This window comes from Scleropages formosus, chromosome 9 (assembly GCF_900964775.1).
Source record: "Scleropages formosus chromosome 9, fSclFor1.1, whole genome shotgun sequence".
NCBI lineage: Eukaryota > Metazoa > Chordata > Actinopteri > Osteoglossiformes > Osteoglossidae > Scleropages > Scleropages formosus.
In genome coordinates, this window is record NC_041814.1 from 8,471,578 (window position 1) to 8,487,563 (window position 15,986).

Consider the following 15,986-nt stretch of genomic DNA (forward strand, 5'->3'; position numbering starts at 1 on the left):
AAGCTAACTGACATGTTGGAACTTGTTTACAAGGGCTCGGGCAACTTATGTTCGTGCACCTGCCGTGTAAAGGAGAGGGCGTGAAACTTGCACAGTTCCCTTCCGGTGAGAGACGTGAGGCGCTCGGCGGGTTCTCTTCCTGCCTCAGGTGAGCCGCCCAGCCGCCGCCCGACTCGCACTTCCGCCCCACAGGTGAGAGCGACGGAGCCGCGGTTGAAAATCACACCCTGACTTCGGGGAGGAAAAGCCAGCGTGCGGGTCGCCTATCGGGGAATAACTCTGTAAGTAAGTATGTGAAGTGTGGGAACTCGGGTGTGTGCGCTTTGCCCACTTGTAACAGACTCTGTTACACTTACAGAGTGTAAATATGGATGGAAGCGGGTGACTCAGTCAGCGAACCTGTGTCGGACCTGCCGGACACCGCAGCAGCTCCCAGCTCGTTCTCTCATGATTTAGCACACCCGTCCTCGCCGAGTTCCTCAGATATTATATTCGTGTTGGAAGGCTGGTTGTGTTGTTACTCGTTTCTCTCGTCTGTTGTTGTTGTTGTTGTTGTTGTTACTTGTGTCAGTAAGGACCCTCCACGTTCGTTTGCCCGCCCGCCCCTCTAAGTCACTCAGAGAGTGAAGCTGAAGGAACAATAATTGTATAGCTAGGTTCAGGATATATGCTCATGACATTAGTGTTATTATGTCTCTCACGATTTGGTAATACGTTTGGTTTATGAAGTCCTGTGTGTTAGGGTGTTTTGTTGTCTTTTTTGGAAATGGCAGTTGCAAATACTGACCGTTTTGAAATTCAAATTGAATCTGACTTGTTTTGCAGATTCTGTCCATTTACCACTGGAGAAGCACAATGTATGAGAATGTTCCTACAGGTTGGTGTATATTTTCACATTAGACTAGTTGGTTGTGTGTAAATGACCCGCTTTTGGTAAGTTACACAAATTGTCATCGTATGGGTACAAGGGTCTGTGGGTACAAAGGGTACGTGCAAGGGTACGAAGATCCTGTGGGCCTCATTGTCTGAACCGCTTGTCCCATTTGGGGTCGCGGGGAGCTGGAGCCTAACCCGGCAACATAGGTCGTAAGGCTGGAGGGGGAGGGGACACACCCAGGACGGGACGCCAGTCTGTCGCAAGGCACCCCCAGCGGGACTTGAACCCCCGACCCACCAGAAAGCAGGACCTGGTCCAACCCACTGCGCCCCCCTCCCCCCATCCTGTGATCCTCTCATACTATAATATCTGGACAAATCTTCTGCAGTATTTGTAAGGTGTGATGATTTGGACTCTGGGTCTGAGGTCTCTGCAAAGTGTACGAACTTAAGCCTTTCAATGATCTGTGGGCTTTGCGCAGTGTCTGCAGTAGAGCGACAGCAGGTGCTTCAGGCTCTGGAGAGGCTCCAGGGCAAACTACTGCAGCGGGAGGAGTGGACCCACAGCGAGAGACTTGGGGCCCTCAGTGAAGCCCTAAGGAGCCCCCTTCTTGGACACATCCTCACACTCCAGCATTCCATCAAACAGCTCAAAGATCAGGTTGGATGTGTATCTTGTAAAGAATCCCTTAGAAATACATGTTTTTTTTTTTTTTTTTTAAAAGTTGTTTACCAGGTGTTGTCATTACATGCAAATTGGACTGTTTTCAGTTTAAACTCTCCGTACATCTGTATTAAGTTATGTGTGTGTGTTTATGTGCCTTTTTTAAGATGAGGGGAATTCATTTTCAAGTATAAACAAGCACCATGTCTTTTGAGGCGTGAGCTGGGAACTGCTGTTTACTACAGTTTCATCTTGCATCTGCCAAGGTGCAAAATAGCAATGCTACTAAAGACTTCATTGGGTTGAATGATGTTGGGCAAATGATGCAAGTACCATCCCTGGCTGAATCCCTGGGGAGAGTTACTCTTCAAATTTGTTTATATTAATTTTGGTCATTTATTGATTTGGGGAGCTGAATAGTAAGCAATAAATGTGGCTAATTAAGGTAATCACAGAAAATGTACTTTCATGTCAAGTAAATTTAGTGTGTGTCAACTTGTTAAGTGTATTTAAAGTAGGATATATTTCTTTGTGTATGTGTACAGACACATACTCAGTCATGGTTCATTTCATATTCTGTATCTATCAGACCCTAATATTTGATGTCTTGGTCTGAGTAACTGCTTTGTCAGAGATGTATTGATGGAATGGCTGGGAACCTGCTCCATCAGCCTGGGCTAAATAAGCAAAAGCCCAATAAGTTTCCACGGTGCAAGTCTAAAGGTCATTAATACATTACCTATGTGAGACCAGAGGGAACTGCAGAGGAATGTATTGATTTTTCTTTCTTTTTTCTATTTCTTTTTTGCCCTTATTTGCCTCTGAAAGGCTTTGTTTTCCTTCACAGAACATACTAAAGCTGAATTGTAATGTTTTCTGTTTTCAGAGTTAACAACCTTTTGCTGTAGCATCTGAATCTGTAGCATCCTATTCAGCAGCAATTAGATATTTGATCTTTTTCAATTAATTATAGACACAATAAATTTTTGAATTTAGAAGCCAGTTCTGTTCAAAGCCAATTTCAGGTAAACTCTGAATTCTTATAGATGATGATTAGTCTAGACTTTATCATGATGCGTTGCTTAAATGAATAAGCAGGAAAGGAAGAGTGAAGTCATAGTTCTTAGGCCTGCAATGAGTGAGTGAAATCTTTGACCTCTCTTCTTTCTCTTCTCAGCTGAACTGCCTGCCTGCTGACACCCATAGTGACTTCAGCTTCTCCAAGAAGGGGCAGCTAATTTTTAGTGCCAGCCGCCCGCCCAGCAGCCTGCTCATCTCGCGTCCATCTTCGGTACTTTCTAACGGTACTGGACTGTCCTCTGTGGGCTTCCCCTCATCAGAAAAGCTGCAGAAGTGGATTCAGGCCACAGCAAAGGTGGGAGCCAAATGTGTTCATGGTGGAAAACTGTTCATGATGGAACACCCCTTTCCTCAGTTGAAATGTATACATTCATAATTTCAATTTTTTTTTAAGATATGGATATTATTTGCATGCATTATTTAAAAATTTGATTTCCTGTGTTTGCAGTAATTGACAATTGTTGAACACCTGACGTTCATCCTCTCAGCTAGGACTTAGTTTTGCTTCTCTGTTTAGGGAAGACATACTGAACAAATCAGTTTGCCAAAGCCTGTGACAGGGGGTCTAGGCTTCAGTGTTGTTGGCCTCAGGCCAAATGGAGTTGGTGGACATGGTGTCTTCATCAAACAGGTACAGCCTGGAAGCATTGCTGAAAGGTGAGCAGCACCTATTGGGCTTTGTTCTACCTACTCACTGCTATTGTCCATTATTCTGTTTTAAAATATCAGTTTCTGCCTTTGGACTTTCTGCATTGAGGAATAAACAGCTTTTGCATTTGTGCTCAGATTTCCAGTTGTTCTAAAAGAAAATCAAATGGTACAAAGAATAAGATGGAGAAATTAATATAGCTATGTGCCGTAAGCTATATCTAGTGTTTCTAATGCATATACACAGCCTATTGTCTCAGTATCATAGTTCATGTTCATTTGCACATTTATCTGTTGGGCTTGTGTGTCTTTATAGGGATGGCAGGCTGCTGGAGAATGATCAGATCCTGGCAATCAATGGTGTGCCTCTGGACCAGAATGTCACCCAGCAGCAAGCCATCGCTTTGCTGCAGCAGGCAGGGGATAGAGTGGAGCTTGTAGTAGCTAGGGATCCTGCGACCCAGCAACAATTACATGTACCTGGCGATATGTATACGGTAAGGGGCTTAGTTACACACACACTACATGCTGTTGAGAATGCTTCTGGCCGAATGAACTTTTAAAAGTGCAGTCCCTATGCATTATTCAGCCAAGTAGGCATCATTCAAGTCATGGCTATTGTTTTTATTTTTGGTTTAATGTTTGTTTTTGTTATTAATACTAAATTAATTACTTTGAATCAATGCCTAATACTCTATATTAGGTCTTGGCAATACTTTTGTTTCATTCATGTGTTGTTTCACATGAAAAGAGGTGTATGGTTAATTGAATGCTGTGAGTGAAAATTCTGGATTTAATTTTATTGCTGCTTCCCAGCAACTGTCTTACATGGAAAACCTGACATTACAAACCCTAACCACCTTAACCCAGACCCTTAACCCTGAGGCACAGATATTGAGCTTGAAAATAATTACCTATTATTTACTTGATAAGATACCTATCTGATTTAAATTTGTTTTTTATAGTAAATGTGAATGTTTACATTTTGAATTTATGTATTGTCTTTTCTTTCTCATAGCCAATGGGTCTAGATCCACTGTAAATTGGGGGGGGGGATCCCAAGTTACATCTAGCATGGTGAGGTCAGACAACTTTTTTTTTTTGGTCCTGTGCTTAGTTATTACATTTCCAGAAAAAATCTGGATGGTCCCATTGCTAGTTTTTATTGCCAAAAGTTGAAAAATTACTCAGTTTTAGGCTAGTGGAAGTCAGCACTATTTCCTAAAAGGGTGTCTGTGTAGTGCAGTCTTGTTTTGATCCGTCACGCCCACAATCTTCTAACCCTCCGAAACACCATTGGCTTCCACCCACCTTGAGCCTGACATTTCTGTAGAACATGGCCTTGAGATTCTTGCAAGGATATGCAGAGCCCTAAATTATAGTATAGTGGTATGTCAAGTCTTCCTGGCCCACCCAGGATGGCCACTCTTGGAGGAATAAGTTACGCACATAGTTCTGGAAGTTCTGTTGTTGAAGGGTTTGCTCAGAATCAAGAGTGTGACTCTTGAGATTGTACTCCCACATTGAAAAACTCAGGCCTACATTAGGATACTTAAAAGCATAATTTATTTCCGGTCCTTGTAATGATTTCCAGACCTAGTATGTACACATGGAATGATTGATAATACAGCACTGGGTTCATCTGGGAGTTATTGAATACTTTTGTAGTTTATTTACTCACAAAATTAAGGTAAGGAGTTTTCTGCAAGATACCATACATATCATGCTTAATCAATTGCACATTTTACTGCAACCTATTAGATTATTTAAGCATCTTTTAAAAGAAAATATATCTTTCAAGGATTTGCATTTTTAAATGACAATTTTCAACAAATGTTTGAGGCTTTAACTGGCCTGCAGGAATGGTCAGACCCTGGTGTAAGGTTTCTGTAAAGGAGAGAGTTAAAGTCCTAACGGGAATAGACCATTAAAACACACCCTTTTATCTCTGAAGCAGCTTGTTTCTTTGTGGGCTGAGTACATGGGTAGTGCTTCATCTCATGAGGTGGAATGAACTGCACTGGTGTTTCATAAGATAGTGAAAATTGCTGAGGAAGTCACTCATCAGATAAGCATGCTGCTAACAGTGGGGGAAAATGTTCTGATTGTTAATAATAATAAAAAAAAAAAAAAAGCCAAGGAGACTTTGGTGATTAGGCCTGTGGATTATGTGTGATCAGTGAGTTAGTGAGGCCATAAAAGATTCCCAAGGGATTCTTTGACCCTGATGGCAATCAGTGAGTTACATTTCTGACCTTAAAGGTAACCATTTTTAAATACCACAGTTCTCCTGCATTGTGCGTCCCCTTGCTATACCTTCACAATGTGGCATCACGTTTTATGAAGACTGATGATGCTTGAAGGGTAGTTGGGTGACTCAGCACATGGCATTTCCTTGCAGTCCTTGGGCTGCATATTTGAATTTGCAGTCTGAAGATGTGTGATTAGGTGAACTGGTAAATGTGATGGTGCCCTTCACTGGATTGTTCTCTCAGCTCCCAAGCTGTCCTCTGGGAAAGGACATGATTTTGGATGCATGGCTATTGAAAATGGCTGAATAATAAGCCTTCAAATAAAAGGGGATGCCTTAAGTGGGGCGTTCATTGTATCAGCTGGTCTAGCCCTGGGCAAGACTGGTACCTGATTTTAATGGTGAGTTGTTTCTGGGGGTAACTAACACATTGCCAGGATGCTGATGCCCAAAATTTTTGCTCTGTCACTCTCTGTCTGCAGGATCAGTGGGGTCACATGGAAGAGATTGAGCTGGTGAATGATGGCTCTGGTCTAGGCTTTGGAATCGTGGGAGGCAAGGCCACGGGGGTCGTGGTGCGCACCCTGGTTCCTGGTAGTGTGGCAGACAAGGTTTGTACTGTGTTCTTCCCTTCCAATCATTTCTCGTACACTTGTCAGTCCTCCATTAGGCATAAAATTCTTACCTTTAATGTAATGGCTTTAGTTTATAAATTAGGTATTTATTCAGTAATTAAACTTTATTGCAGTATTTAAAAACTTATAATAAAAGATTATTTATGAAAACAGCACAGGACAAAGCCCTATGTTTTTCTAATTTTTGTTGTTTGTTCATGCATGTCAAATGGTCAATGTGCTAGACTTTTGTAGAAATGGCCCATCCTCCCCTACAGCTGTATTTTTGTGTGTGAGTAGAAAGAGCGAGTTGAGAGAGAATTAATACAACATACTCAAAAAGCATAATTTAAAAAAGCTTACATATGGGCTATTGGGTAATGGGAAAGAATAATCTCCCTGTAAGTGGACTATATTTTTACTGGGCAGTGTGGAGACAAGGGTGCCACAGAGGTCCTGTGTGAAGAGACAAAGTTGAAAAGATGCACAGGAAGGCTTTACTTTCTGACATGAAGGCTCTGACAAGCACATTGTGGTGTCGTGTCTGTTTTTGCTCTCCGTTTCTCTGTGTGTCTTGTGTTTGGATAGCTCTCCTTCAAAGTGTAGTACATAATGTACTTTTATGTTGAAAAGGCTGTTTAACGTCAGATTTAATGTTTTAAAAGAAGGATTGGCTTGTGGAAGTTTTTTTTTTTCTTCTTCTTCTTTCTGTCCTGCAACCAACAGCCCAAACCCCTGCCTCTTCCTCTGCTTTCAAGTCTGTAAGGCCAGGCAGCACAAAGCCCTGCTTGTTGAAAAGGCATAGCACCCAGTTTTACACATCAGTGGATCTTATGCTCCAAAAAAGCTCTCAAAACTGGGCCTTTGTTGAGCCCTGTTTTCTGCTTCGTTCTTCAATGACTGCGGCTCTGTGGCACAGTGTTACTCTCTGGGTGTCCTACACGCACACAGATCTACAGAGGAACTTTTTGCAAATTGTTCTTTTGAGTTTTTACTTTTTTGCCACAATGCTTTTCTCCTGCTTATGTAAATTATAGCTACCTTTTTACTTATGTACTCCCAAAATTAAATCTGCTTGGCATTTGCTGGTAGAATACCTTTACTCATTTTGCTACTTTCCATAGGAGGTATTGTCTACAACGTTGTTGTTATTATAAAAATAGAACCGTACTTCATTAGTGAAACTTTTTTTATCAACTGGAATGGTCTAGCTAGTTTCAGCTTTCAGTTGACCCTAGGGCAGTAGAGCAAGTGTTCATTACTCTTAGACTCATTTACCCCTTGCAGTACTTCTTTCCAATGTACAGTTCCAAGGAGTGGCTGTTAGTAAGTTGTTTCATACTCTGCTAGCATGCTGTAATGAGCTGTACAACTGGTCAAACTACCTGCACCTACACGACCCACTCTTGAACCCAGCTGGACACACTCTAGGAGAATGTCTGCTGCTAATGAAAGTGGATGTTACAGCGTAACTCATCCATGTATAATTGTCAGTTTCATGACAGTGTAATTAAAAAAAAGTACATTTAAAAAAAATTGTACATAAGTTCTCACAGTAAACTTGGTAACATGAGAACAGCTGTACGTTTTTCACTTGCTGTATTTCAGCTTTTGTCGTGGTAACCAGCAACAAATTTAGAAATGCATACGTGCTCCGTCGGTGTCTGCCTGTGCCACCATCCTTTGCTTTACAGGGTTAATTCGTTTTGTGAAATAACACCTTTTAGGGAAATTCCTGTCATGAGGGGGAACATTATTTCTTATGGAAAAAAAATTGGTTCCTTGACAAAATGTGTCACTGAAGTTCATTCTGGTTTTTCAGTTTTTTTTTTTTTTTTTTTTTTGCATCATATTGACCGTGTTAGAGAGAAGTTGCTTTTCAGACCTTCCTTGTGTCCCTCATTAGACTTTTTTTTTTTTTTTTTACATAAAATGAATAAAATACAATTTTCACACAGACCTTGACTCCATCCTCAGTTCTGCTTCTAGAAATGACACAAAGAGTTAAGGAGCTGAGTTAGTTACAGGTTTATAATTTTTCTATAAGGGCTCCTAGGACCCATGTTTGAATCTCACCTCTTGCTGTAGCACCCTTAAACAAGGTACCTACCCTAAAAAGATACTGTAAGAATTACCCAGCAGTATAAGTCACTAAGTAGCTTAACACCATTAGTGGCTTTGAAGAAAACATGTTAAAGTGGTGATGATGATGATGAATTTTCTGTTTTGGTTGTGATATAATAATTGATAGTTGTGATTGTTTAAGACTCAGTACAGCAAGAAGTTGTCCTCTCACATTGTTTTGCGCTAAGCATAATGTAGTTTCTGTACATAGCTAAATGAATGTATTGCATTGTATAGTTGTCTTAAATTTTCCCATGAGTGTTTATTCCGTTTACCTTGCTTTTGTGATGAATGGTTGCTCTTAAATGATAATCTGGGACAGGAGTTGTATTGTGCTGTCTGGAATCACCTGTATGGGGATGACTGTCTGTGTGTGGTTGTACTGTTCGTGTCTTTTTGATTGTGTGAAGTTTATTGGTGGAAGTAGAATGACTGCATGACAGAAAAAAATTATGTTGTACTGAATTTGTAAGTCCCTTGTAAAGGGTGAGGAAAGAGTATATACTTCCACAACTATTACAGCCCATTTTCGGTGTTCAGGAAACTGTGATAAGTGGGTTCTTACCTAGAATGTCTCAATGTTCCCCTCTCTGTGCTCACTGTCAGGATGGCCGACTGCGAACAGGAGACCACATTCTGCGCATTGGAGATACACCCACCCAGGGCTTGGCCAGTGACCAAGTGGTGCGAGTGCTACAGGGTTGTGGCACCCGCGTGCGGATGCTCATTGCTCGCGACCCACTGGTTGAGGCCCGTCCTCCTCCACCGCCTCCTCCAGCTCCTGCTGCTGCCCCTGTCTCTTCCCTGCCTCCTATCCCACCTGTTACTCCTCGTAGAGGAAGCAGGACTGTAAGTGTGAATGAAATAGTAGACAAAAACAAGATGAGATGAAAAAAGCGGGTGCAGAGACAGAACATTTTAATCATTTGTTGGTACACTGAAAAGTACACTATTTGAATATTCTTATGGAATTTTAAATGGTAAGCTATATTTTATATTTTAGCCTAACCTGGAGGGATACGAGATCCATGAAGTGACTCTGAGGAAGAAGGAAGGCCAGAGCCTGGGCATCTCCATTGTGGGCCATAATGCCCTATCCAGTGAAAGTGAGACATACACTGCACATTGCTTCCAGTTATCCCATGTGACTCTACTTGGGCTGCCTTCATACTGATGTAATAAAATTCTGATATTACTCACTTCCAAATTGTGCTCAGTGTGGGGTATAGACTGGGTAAAGGACCAAAGGGTTGTATGATTTTATACCATAGAATAACTCGGAGAAGAACATTGCTCTTGTGCCCTAGAAAAGAATACTAAAACTTCCATTACATCAGTAAATGTCTGTCTGTATCTTTGAGTAAAATATGTGTTGCTTGGATATTTAATGGTTATGTACTCCTGCTGTTTCAATGTGTGTACTTCAGATGCCGTGGGGGTGTTTATAAAGAATGTGGTACCTGGGAGCCCAGCTGAACAGAGTGAAAATATCCGGGTCCATGACAGGATAATATCAGTGAGACTCTTAATCATTTTTAATTAGCTATACCCTAATTAACCCAGCATATTTATATTCCTGCAAGAGGCTGAGTGGAAAAGATGAACAGAAAGTGGCAACATTCTCATGGGTGCATGAGACTTTTTGAAGAGAGCATAAGTGTTCTTTTTTGTTTTGTGAAAAAGTGCTTGCAGGGCACACAGAGCTAAGGGGAAAACATTGCTACCTGTAGTCAAGCAACTGGAATCAGGTGCAGTATCTGTTAACTGTGCTTTTTGGCTTCCCCTACTTGGCAGCTGGATGGGGTGAATCTCCAGGGGTTCACTAACGAAGAGGTGTTGGAGGTGATGAAGCAGACAGGACCCACAGTGAACCTCACCCTGGTCCGGAAGATTGCATCTTCCAAGTCGCTCTCTGTGGAGAGGTCTCTGGATAAAGGTAAAATCCATGCCCATCTCACCCAACTGAGTCATTCCATATAAAGCAATGCAGATTCCCAGAGTGTGGTTGTGTCTGTCCCCTCTCAGCCTGTAGTAGGTTTCTTCTCACATCTACGTTACTCCCTCATGTCTTTTTTGGAAAGAGGAATTTTCCATTAAGAGGCAGTATATTGGATTAAGTGAACCTGCTTCAATTTCTTAGAATGGTTTTACTTTGTGAGCAACCAGCCTCTTGCTTGTATTATTCAAGCAGGAAAAGAGGGTTCACACATCAGACTGACTCATTCCTGGTTGACTTATTTGTTGAAAGCTTAGCGGGAGGTTTTTTTTTTTTTTTTTGGCTGGGATTTATATTAAAACAACAGCAAACATTGCTGTGAATGCTGGACACAATGCAAAAATTATTAGTCTTTATTTGGCAGCTGATTTTTTTTATGATATAATGGTTTGATGAAAATCCAATGATGATGGAATCCAAGAGTAGTTGGAGTACTCAATTTCTGAACTCGTCAACAACAGGGTCAAAACTACAAATTTGCTTTGCATACATAGAAAAGGATTTCTTATGCCTCTTATAAACTGCACATTTGGATCTTGTATCAAAAAAATAGGTAAGGAATAGTAGAAGGTTTTTTTTTTTTTTTTTTTTTTTTTAATCAGTTTGTAGCTGTACCACCTTCATGAAGAAAGCCAAGTTATGCTACAAATACCGCATTGTAGTCTGAAGATGAGAACTGACATTCTGTCATACATAAGAGGTTGTAGTAATTGTGTTTTGACAGAAGAGCAGGTTTTCATTCTGTTTATTACTGCTCCTTTGTGTGCAGTTCAGAGAGAGCCCTCTCGTGTGTCCTTGAAGAGGTCAGCTGAGATCAAGGTCCGTTCTGATATGCAGAAGGGTTTAATCTCTGAGCCGACTGAGAATTCTTCTTCAGTGGTCCGACAACACTCAGTAAGAGGTGAGTTTACAGACCCTTGATTGAAACCTTATGGCATGGCAGACAGGTCACTGTAGTTCATCAGAGAGGCCTGAGAAACACCTGGTTTTCAGTGCTGAGAAGTGTAACTGTACTGGTAAACTTTTTTAGAAATATATAGTCTTAGTGAATTGTACACTGTGTCAAATGTCCCATGTTACCTGATTTGATCTAAAAATGCATTCATACACCATGTAGAAACTTTTGCTTTACATGCACTTTAAATCTACATTTATATTACATTTACATATGTGTTCATTTAGCTGACTCTTCAAAGCGACTTACAATGTTAAGTTACTTACAATTATTTACCAATTTGTAAAGCTGGATAATTTTACTGGAGAAATTTAGGATAAGTTTCTTGCTCATGGGTACTACAGCTGGAAGTGGGATTCAGACCTGTGATCTATGGTTCCAAAGGCAGCAGCTCTAACCACTACACTACCAGCATATATATTGGCATATTGAGCAATTGAATAAGTATATGTCACCATGTTTTAAACTCTCAGTGGAAGTTCCTGTATTGTGTTATCAGAAATCCTCCATTAAGTGTGAAGTTGTAAGTATAGTATTTGTACATTAGTGTCTTTGTACATACCTGAAACCATCTTGAGCCATCTTGGGGAAAGCTATCAGCTAAATAAATAGTAGTAGTAGTAGTAGTAGTAGTAGTAGTAGTAATAAAAAATATTGTTTGCACACAGAGTGTTTTACTGAACGTCAAGAAATGGCTATATCTACAACAGATAAGGCACTGTGGGCTTGGCATTTTTAGTACCATATTTAGTTTAAAATAAGCAATGTTTTGGATAAGATTTACATTTATTTATGTAGCAGATGCTTTTCTCCAAAGCAACTTCTAACGGATACTATGTAGTGTTTTAAGCCCACACACCTTATTCACCAAGGTGACTTACGCTGCTAGATACACTACTTACACTGGGTCACTCATCCATACATCAGTGGAACACACTCTCTTTGTGTCAGTCACACACTATGGGGGAATTTGAACAGCATGTCTTTGGACTGTGGAAGGAAACTGGAGCACTCAGGAAGAAACCCATGCATGCATGGGGAGAACATGCAAACTCCACACAGAAAGAGTGGGGATCGAACCCATGCCTTCTTGCACCACCCAGGTGCTGTGAGACAATATCATTAGAAAACACCAAAGAAGAAAATGTACAAAATGTTTGCTGCAGAAAGCCTTTTCCAATTTCTTGGGCTGATGTATGCATCAGTGACCTCTCACGTGACCTTTAAAAATCTTTAGCTTGGCTATGTCTCTGGGCACAAGAGATTGGAGTCTAAGTTTGTATTGGAGATCTTTGCTTCAGCAGTTCCTGGAGTGGCTGCATCACTTAATGGAATCTGATACGTTTTCTTGAGATTTCTGGCCAGCTGTTGCGTCTTATAGAATTCCCCAATTTAACTTGAAAACTATCCAGTATTGTAGCAAGTTCTTGTACTTTTGGGGACAGAGCTTTTAGAAGTGAAGTTTTTGCTACCGTTTACCTCTTAGTTTTTTCTGTGTTTTGAAGAAGGCGCTGCCATTGGGGCATTGCTCAGATGCTAGAATCTAAACCAACAGTGCTTCTGGGCAGGCCTGGGTCAGCACAAGGGCAGGTCGTCGGTATGACTGTGCCATAGACACTATTACGGTTGTGCTAGATGATCCAGTGGATATGAACATGGAGATGGTGGAGTTGCGAGTGGAAGGGCCGGTCAGGGTTGCAGCTAGCAGAGATGCTTGTCTTACACTTTGGCCTTTTTAATGCAGACAAGCCCTCAGACCTGTCAGGTTTATAAACAACATACTCTTGCATAGGGTCAGCACACAATAGTGACGATGGTGATGGCTTGTCACAAGCTCATATCGCACATAGTTGTACCACTCTTCTCATAAAGGTATTTGAATTTTAAACACACACACATTTTCAGAACCGCTTGTCCCATACGGGGTCGCGGGGAGCCGGAGCCTACCCGGTAACACAGGGCGTAAGGCCAGAGGGGGAGGGGACACACCCAGGACGGGACGCCAGTCCGTCGCAAGGCACCCCAAGTGGGACTCGAACCCCAGAACCACCGGAGAGCAGGACCGTGGTCCAACCCACTGCGCCACCGCACCCCCACTGAATTTTAAACAAAACAACATTTTTATTTTTGTTGATTTGTACGTTAGTATGGAAGTACCATCATGTTGAGTCCAACTCATAATGACCACTCACGTGGTTTCTAAGGTAAGGGAGGAATGGAAGTAGGTGGCCAGTGCTGCTTCCTGGGCATGGCTGGGGGGGGTGCAGACATGGGGTGAAACATGCAAACTCTTTGTGCTTTGAGTTAGTCTTAAACCTGTTGCTCACCGAAAAGCTCAGAAGCTGTGAGGCACTGGGTGTACCCACTGTGTCACCGTGTTGCTTCCTAGATTAGTGTACAGTAACAATTTTTAACTTCAGCATTGACTTGGTTAGCAAAAGTAGGAGAAAGCTGAATATCATGTCCAGCTTAATAAAATTCAGCATAGCACACTGAACCACTGGTCTGAGACTGAAACATTGATAGGGATGGAAAGTCTCTAAAAGCTTTTGCAGACAGGTAGTCTTAGTGTTTTAATGTTTTCCTCCTCTGAGAAACTGTAGGAGCTATTCTAAAAGGCTGTGTGTTACTTGCCATTTTTAGCAGTGATAACAGATTCCTGTTTTGATGGCCCACCAAGATGAATTATTTTTTTTCTTGCTTTGACGATTTGGCTCTTGCACCACAGAAATTCATTTTGGTTAGGCATAACAGAGTAGTCCACTGCTTCACTCACATCATTAAATGCCAGCGATTAATTGCTTTTTCATGTTGCTCTAAGAAATGCTGATTTAATCAGGTTTCTGTGGTTATGCAGATATTCACACAAGGTAGGCGGTTTGAGACGACACATTTGGGGATACTTGACATCCATACGAACTTATGGTTTGTCCTGTTCAGTTGGTGCTTGTTTGTGTGATGTCCTACCAGCTCTGTTTGTCTCAGAGCTGTCCGTCAGAGGCAAGGCCACCTTTAGTCATTTTTTTTCTTTCAAATTGCTTATGCTTTGCAAGGTGCAGTTTTAATATTTATGCTGTTTGTTGTTGAAATTCTTTTACACTCAACATTTCATGTTATTGTATCATTCTTGTCTTTGTCTTTTAAAGTTATGAACTCTGGAGGGTGTTTCCCTCTCTCTATTTTGTCAGTATTAGAAGCCCTTGTTTAGAATGTTTAAGTGATCTGAAGTTGTGTATGTGCTTGTCTGCAGAGTTTTAGGAAGCATTAAAGCTGTTCATTGTTTGTGATAAAGCTGTCTCCAGCTGTTAAGGGACAAGCTGCCAGTCATTTTTATATAGGGTCTTCTGGGCCATTCAGTATGATTGTGACACTGACCCCTTGTCTGTCATTAGCTGTGCTTTTGTGGTGTGGGGCACTCGCCCACACTAAATGTCACTCTGTCTCCAACTACTGTTTTACCATAACTGCCTTGGCATATCTATATCAGCACTCTTGTTTGTCATACAGGCATCTAAACCCTGTGTAACTGTGATAGCCAACACTCTGCTGTAACTACATTTTGAGCACACATGTAGCTTATTCGTTTTACTTCATACAGGAGATGAGTAATCTAGCTTTTTTGCGAGTATGAAAACATGTAAATGTATTACACTGAAAAATTCTGGGTGAACACACTTTTTAACTCTGGTTTCAGGCCCAGATCAGGTGTTCAGCCCAGAGGACATGAGAGCCAAGTGGGAACAAGCTCTTGGGCCAGAATATGCTGTTATGGTAAGAGCTTTGGCATGTGTAGGCGGAACAGCTCATTCCTGCTCTGCTCAGAAAACACTGTCCCACTCAACCTGAGTAAAGATAATGCCCTTGGAGCTTTTGTATATTATTCAGATTTCACTGGAACATTAGTTTTGTCTCTTTTTATTAGTAATTGTATCACTCAGGAAATTATGTTATGACCTTGTGTAATTCTTGACTTAAGTAAAACATATTTTTTAAATTTCTTAGGTCAGTCTGAGGTTAGTTGTGGTTTTAGTTTAAGGTTTACTTGATGCACAACGTGAGAGTTGTACAGTGAGTCTGCAATAAATATACTGGTAAATGCCACCTGTCCTATTCCTTGTCAGGTTGTTGAGCTGGATCCTGTTATTGAAGATGATGCTGAGCTGCAGAAATACTCGAAGGTATAGTGAGAGAGTTACATGCCAATTGCACCTTGCAGTCTTAACTTGCCATTAAGCATACAATGGAGTCCTTGAAAATGTTTGAGATCAACAAGCGATGACATAACTGTAATGATAATCTGTACTCCCATGTGAATCCCACCCAGCTCCTTCCAATTCATACCATGCGCCTGGGGGTCGAGTTGGACTCCTTTGATGGACACCACTACATCTCCACTGTGGCCCCTGAGGGTCCTGTAGCAAAGCATGGCCTTCTGAGGCCAGAGGATGAGCTGCTTGAGGTAATGCTGTAGACTATCCTTCTCTGCTTGCTTTCTCATATAAGGATAACAGGAGCCCTGTTATCCTGTACTTTTGCCCTACTCTTCTGGCTTTTTAAAGCACTAGGTTGACTGGTGGGACCAAGTGGAGAACAAGTGAGGTCCGTCTGCAGCCTTGTATTTTATACTACCAGATGAGCTTTCATTGTCAGTGAAGGTGAGGATGGTAAGTGACATGCATATGGTGCAGAGAGATCCTCTGTTCCAAAAATGCCCTGCCACTGACCTCCCACTATGCCCTCTGTGGAGAGAGACAACGTTGATGGGACCTTGTCATTTT

The 15,986-nt window shown here is 41.5% G+C and overlaps 1 protein-coding gene across 4 annotated transcripts in view; it reads left to right on the plus strand.

The window, feature by feature from the left end:
* Positions 1-80: 80 nt before the first annotated feature.
* patj (PATJ crumbs cell polarity complex component) overlaps positions 81-15,986 on the plus strand; it is an 87,508-nt gene continuing 71,602 nt past the window's right edge. For 2 of the 4 annotated variants that reach the window (XM_018726756.2, XM_018726759.2), the window contains exons 1-15: positions 171-281; positions 826-877; positions 1,359-1,537; positions 2,718-2,915; positions 3,138-3,277; positions 3,585-3,765; positions 6,002-6,130; positions 8,864-9,106; positions 9,261-9,363; positions 9,685-9,773; positions 10,052-10,193; positions 11,023-11,154; positions 14,903-14,979; positions 15,330-15,386; positions 15,533-15,667. In XM_018726756.2, coding sequence (XP_018582272.1) covers positions 856-877; positions 1,359-1,537; positions 2,718-2,915; positions 3,138-3,277; positions 3,585-3,765; positions 6,002-6,130; positions 8,864-9,106; positions 9,261-9,363; positions 9,685-9,773; positions 10,052-10,193; positions 11,023-11,154; positions 14,903-14,979; positions 15,330-15,386; positions 15,533-15,667 — 1,827 coding nt within the window. In that variant the 5' untranslated portion in view covers positions 171-281; positions 826-855. Of the gene's footprint in view, positions 149-170; positions 286-825; positions 878-1,358; positions 1,538-2,717; positions 2,916-3,137; positions 3,278-3,584; positions 3,766-6,001; positions 6,131-8,863; positions 9,107-9,260; positions 9,364-9,684; positions 9,774-10,051; positions 10,194-11,022; positions 11,155-14,902; positions 14,980-15,329; positions 15,387-15,532; positions 15,668-15,986 lie in introns of those variants that run through there. The other 2 variants (XM_018726757.2, XM_018726758.2) reach the window with 2 other exon arrangements.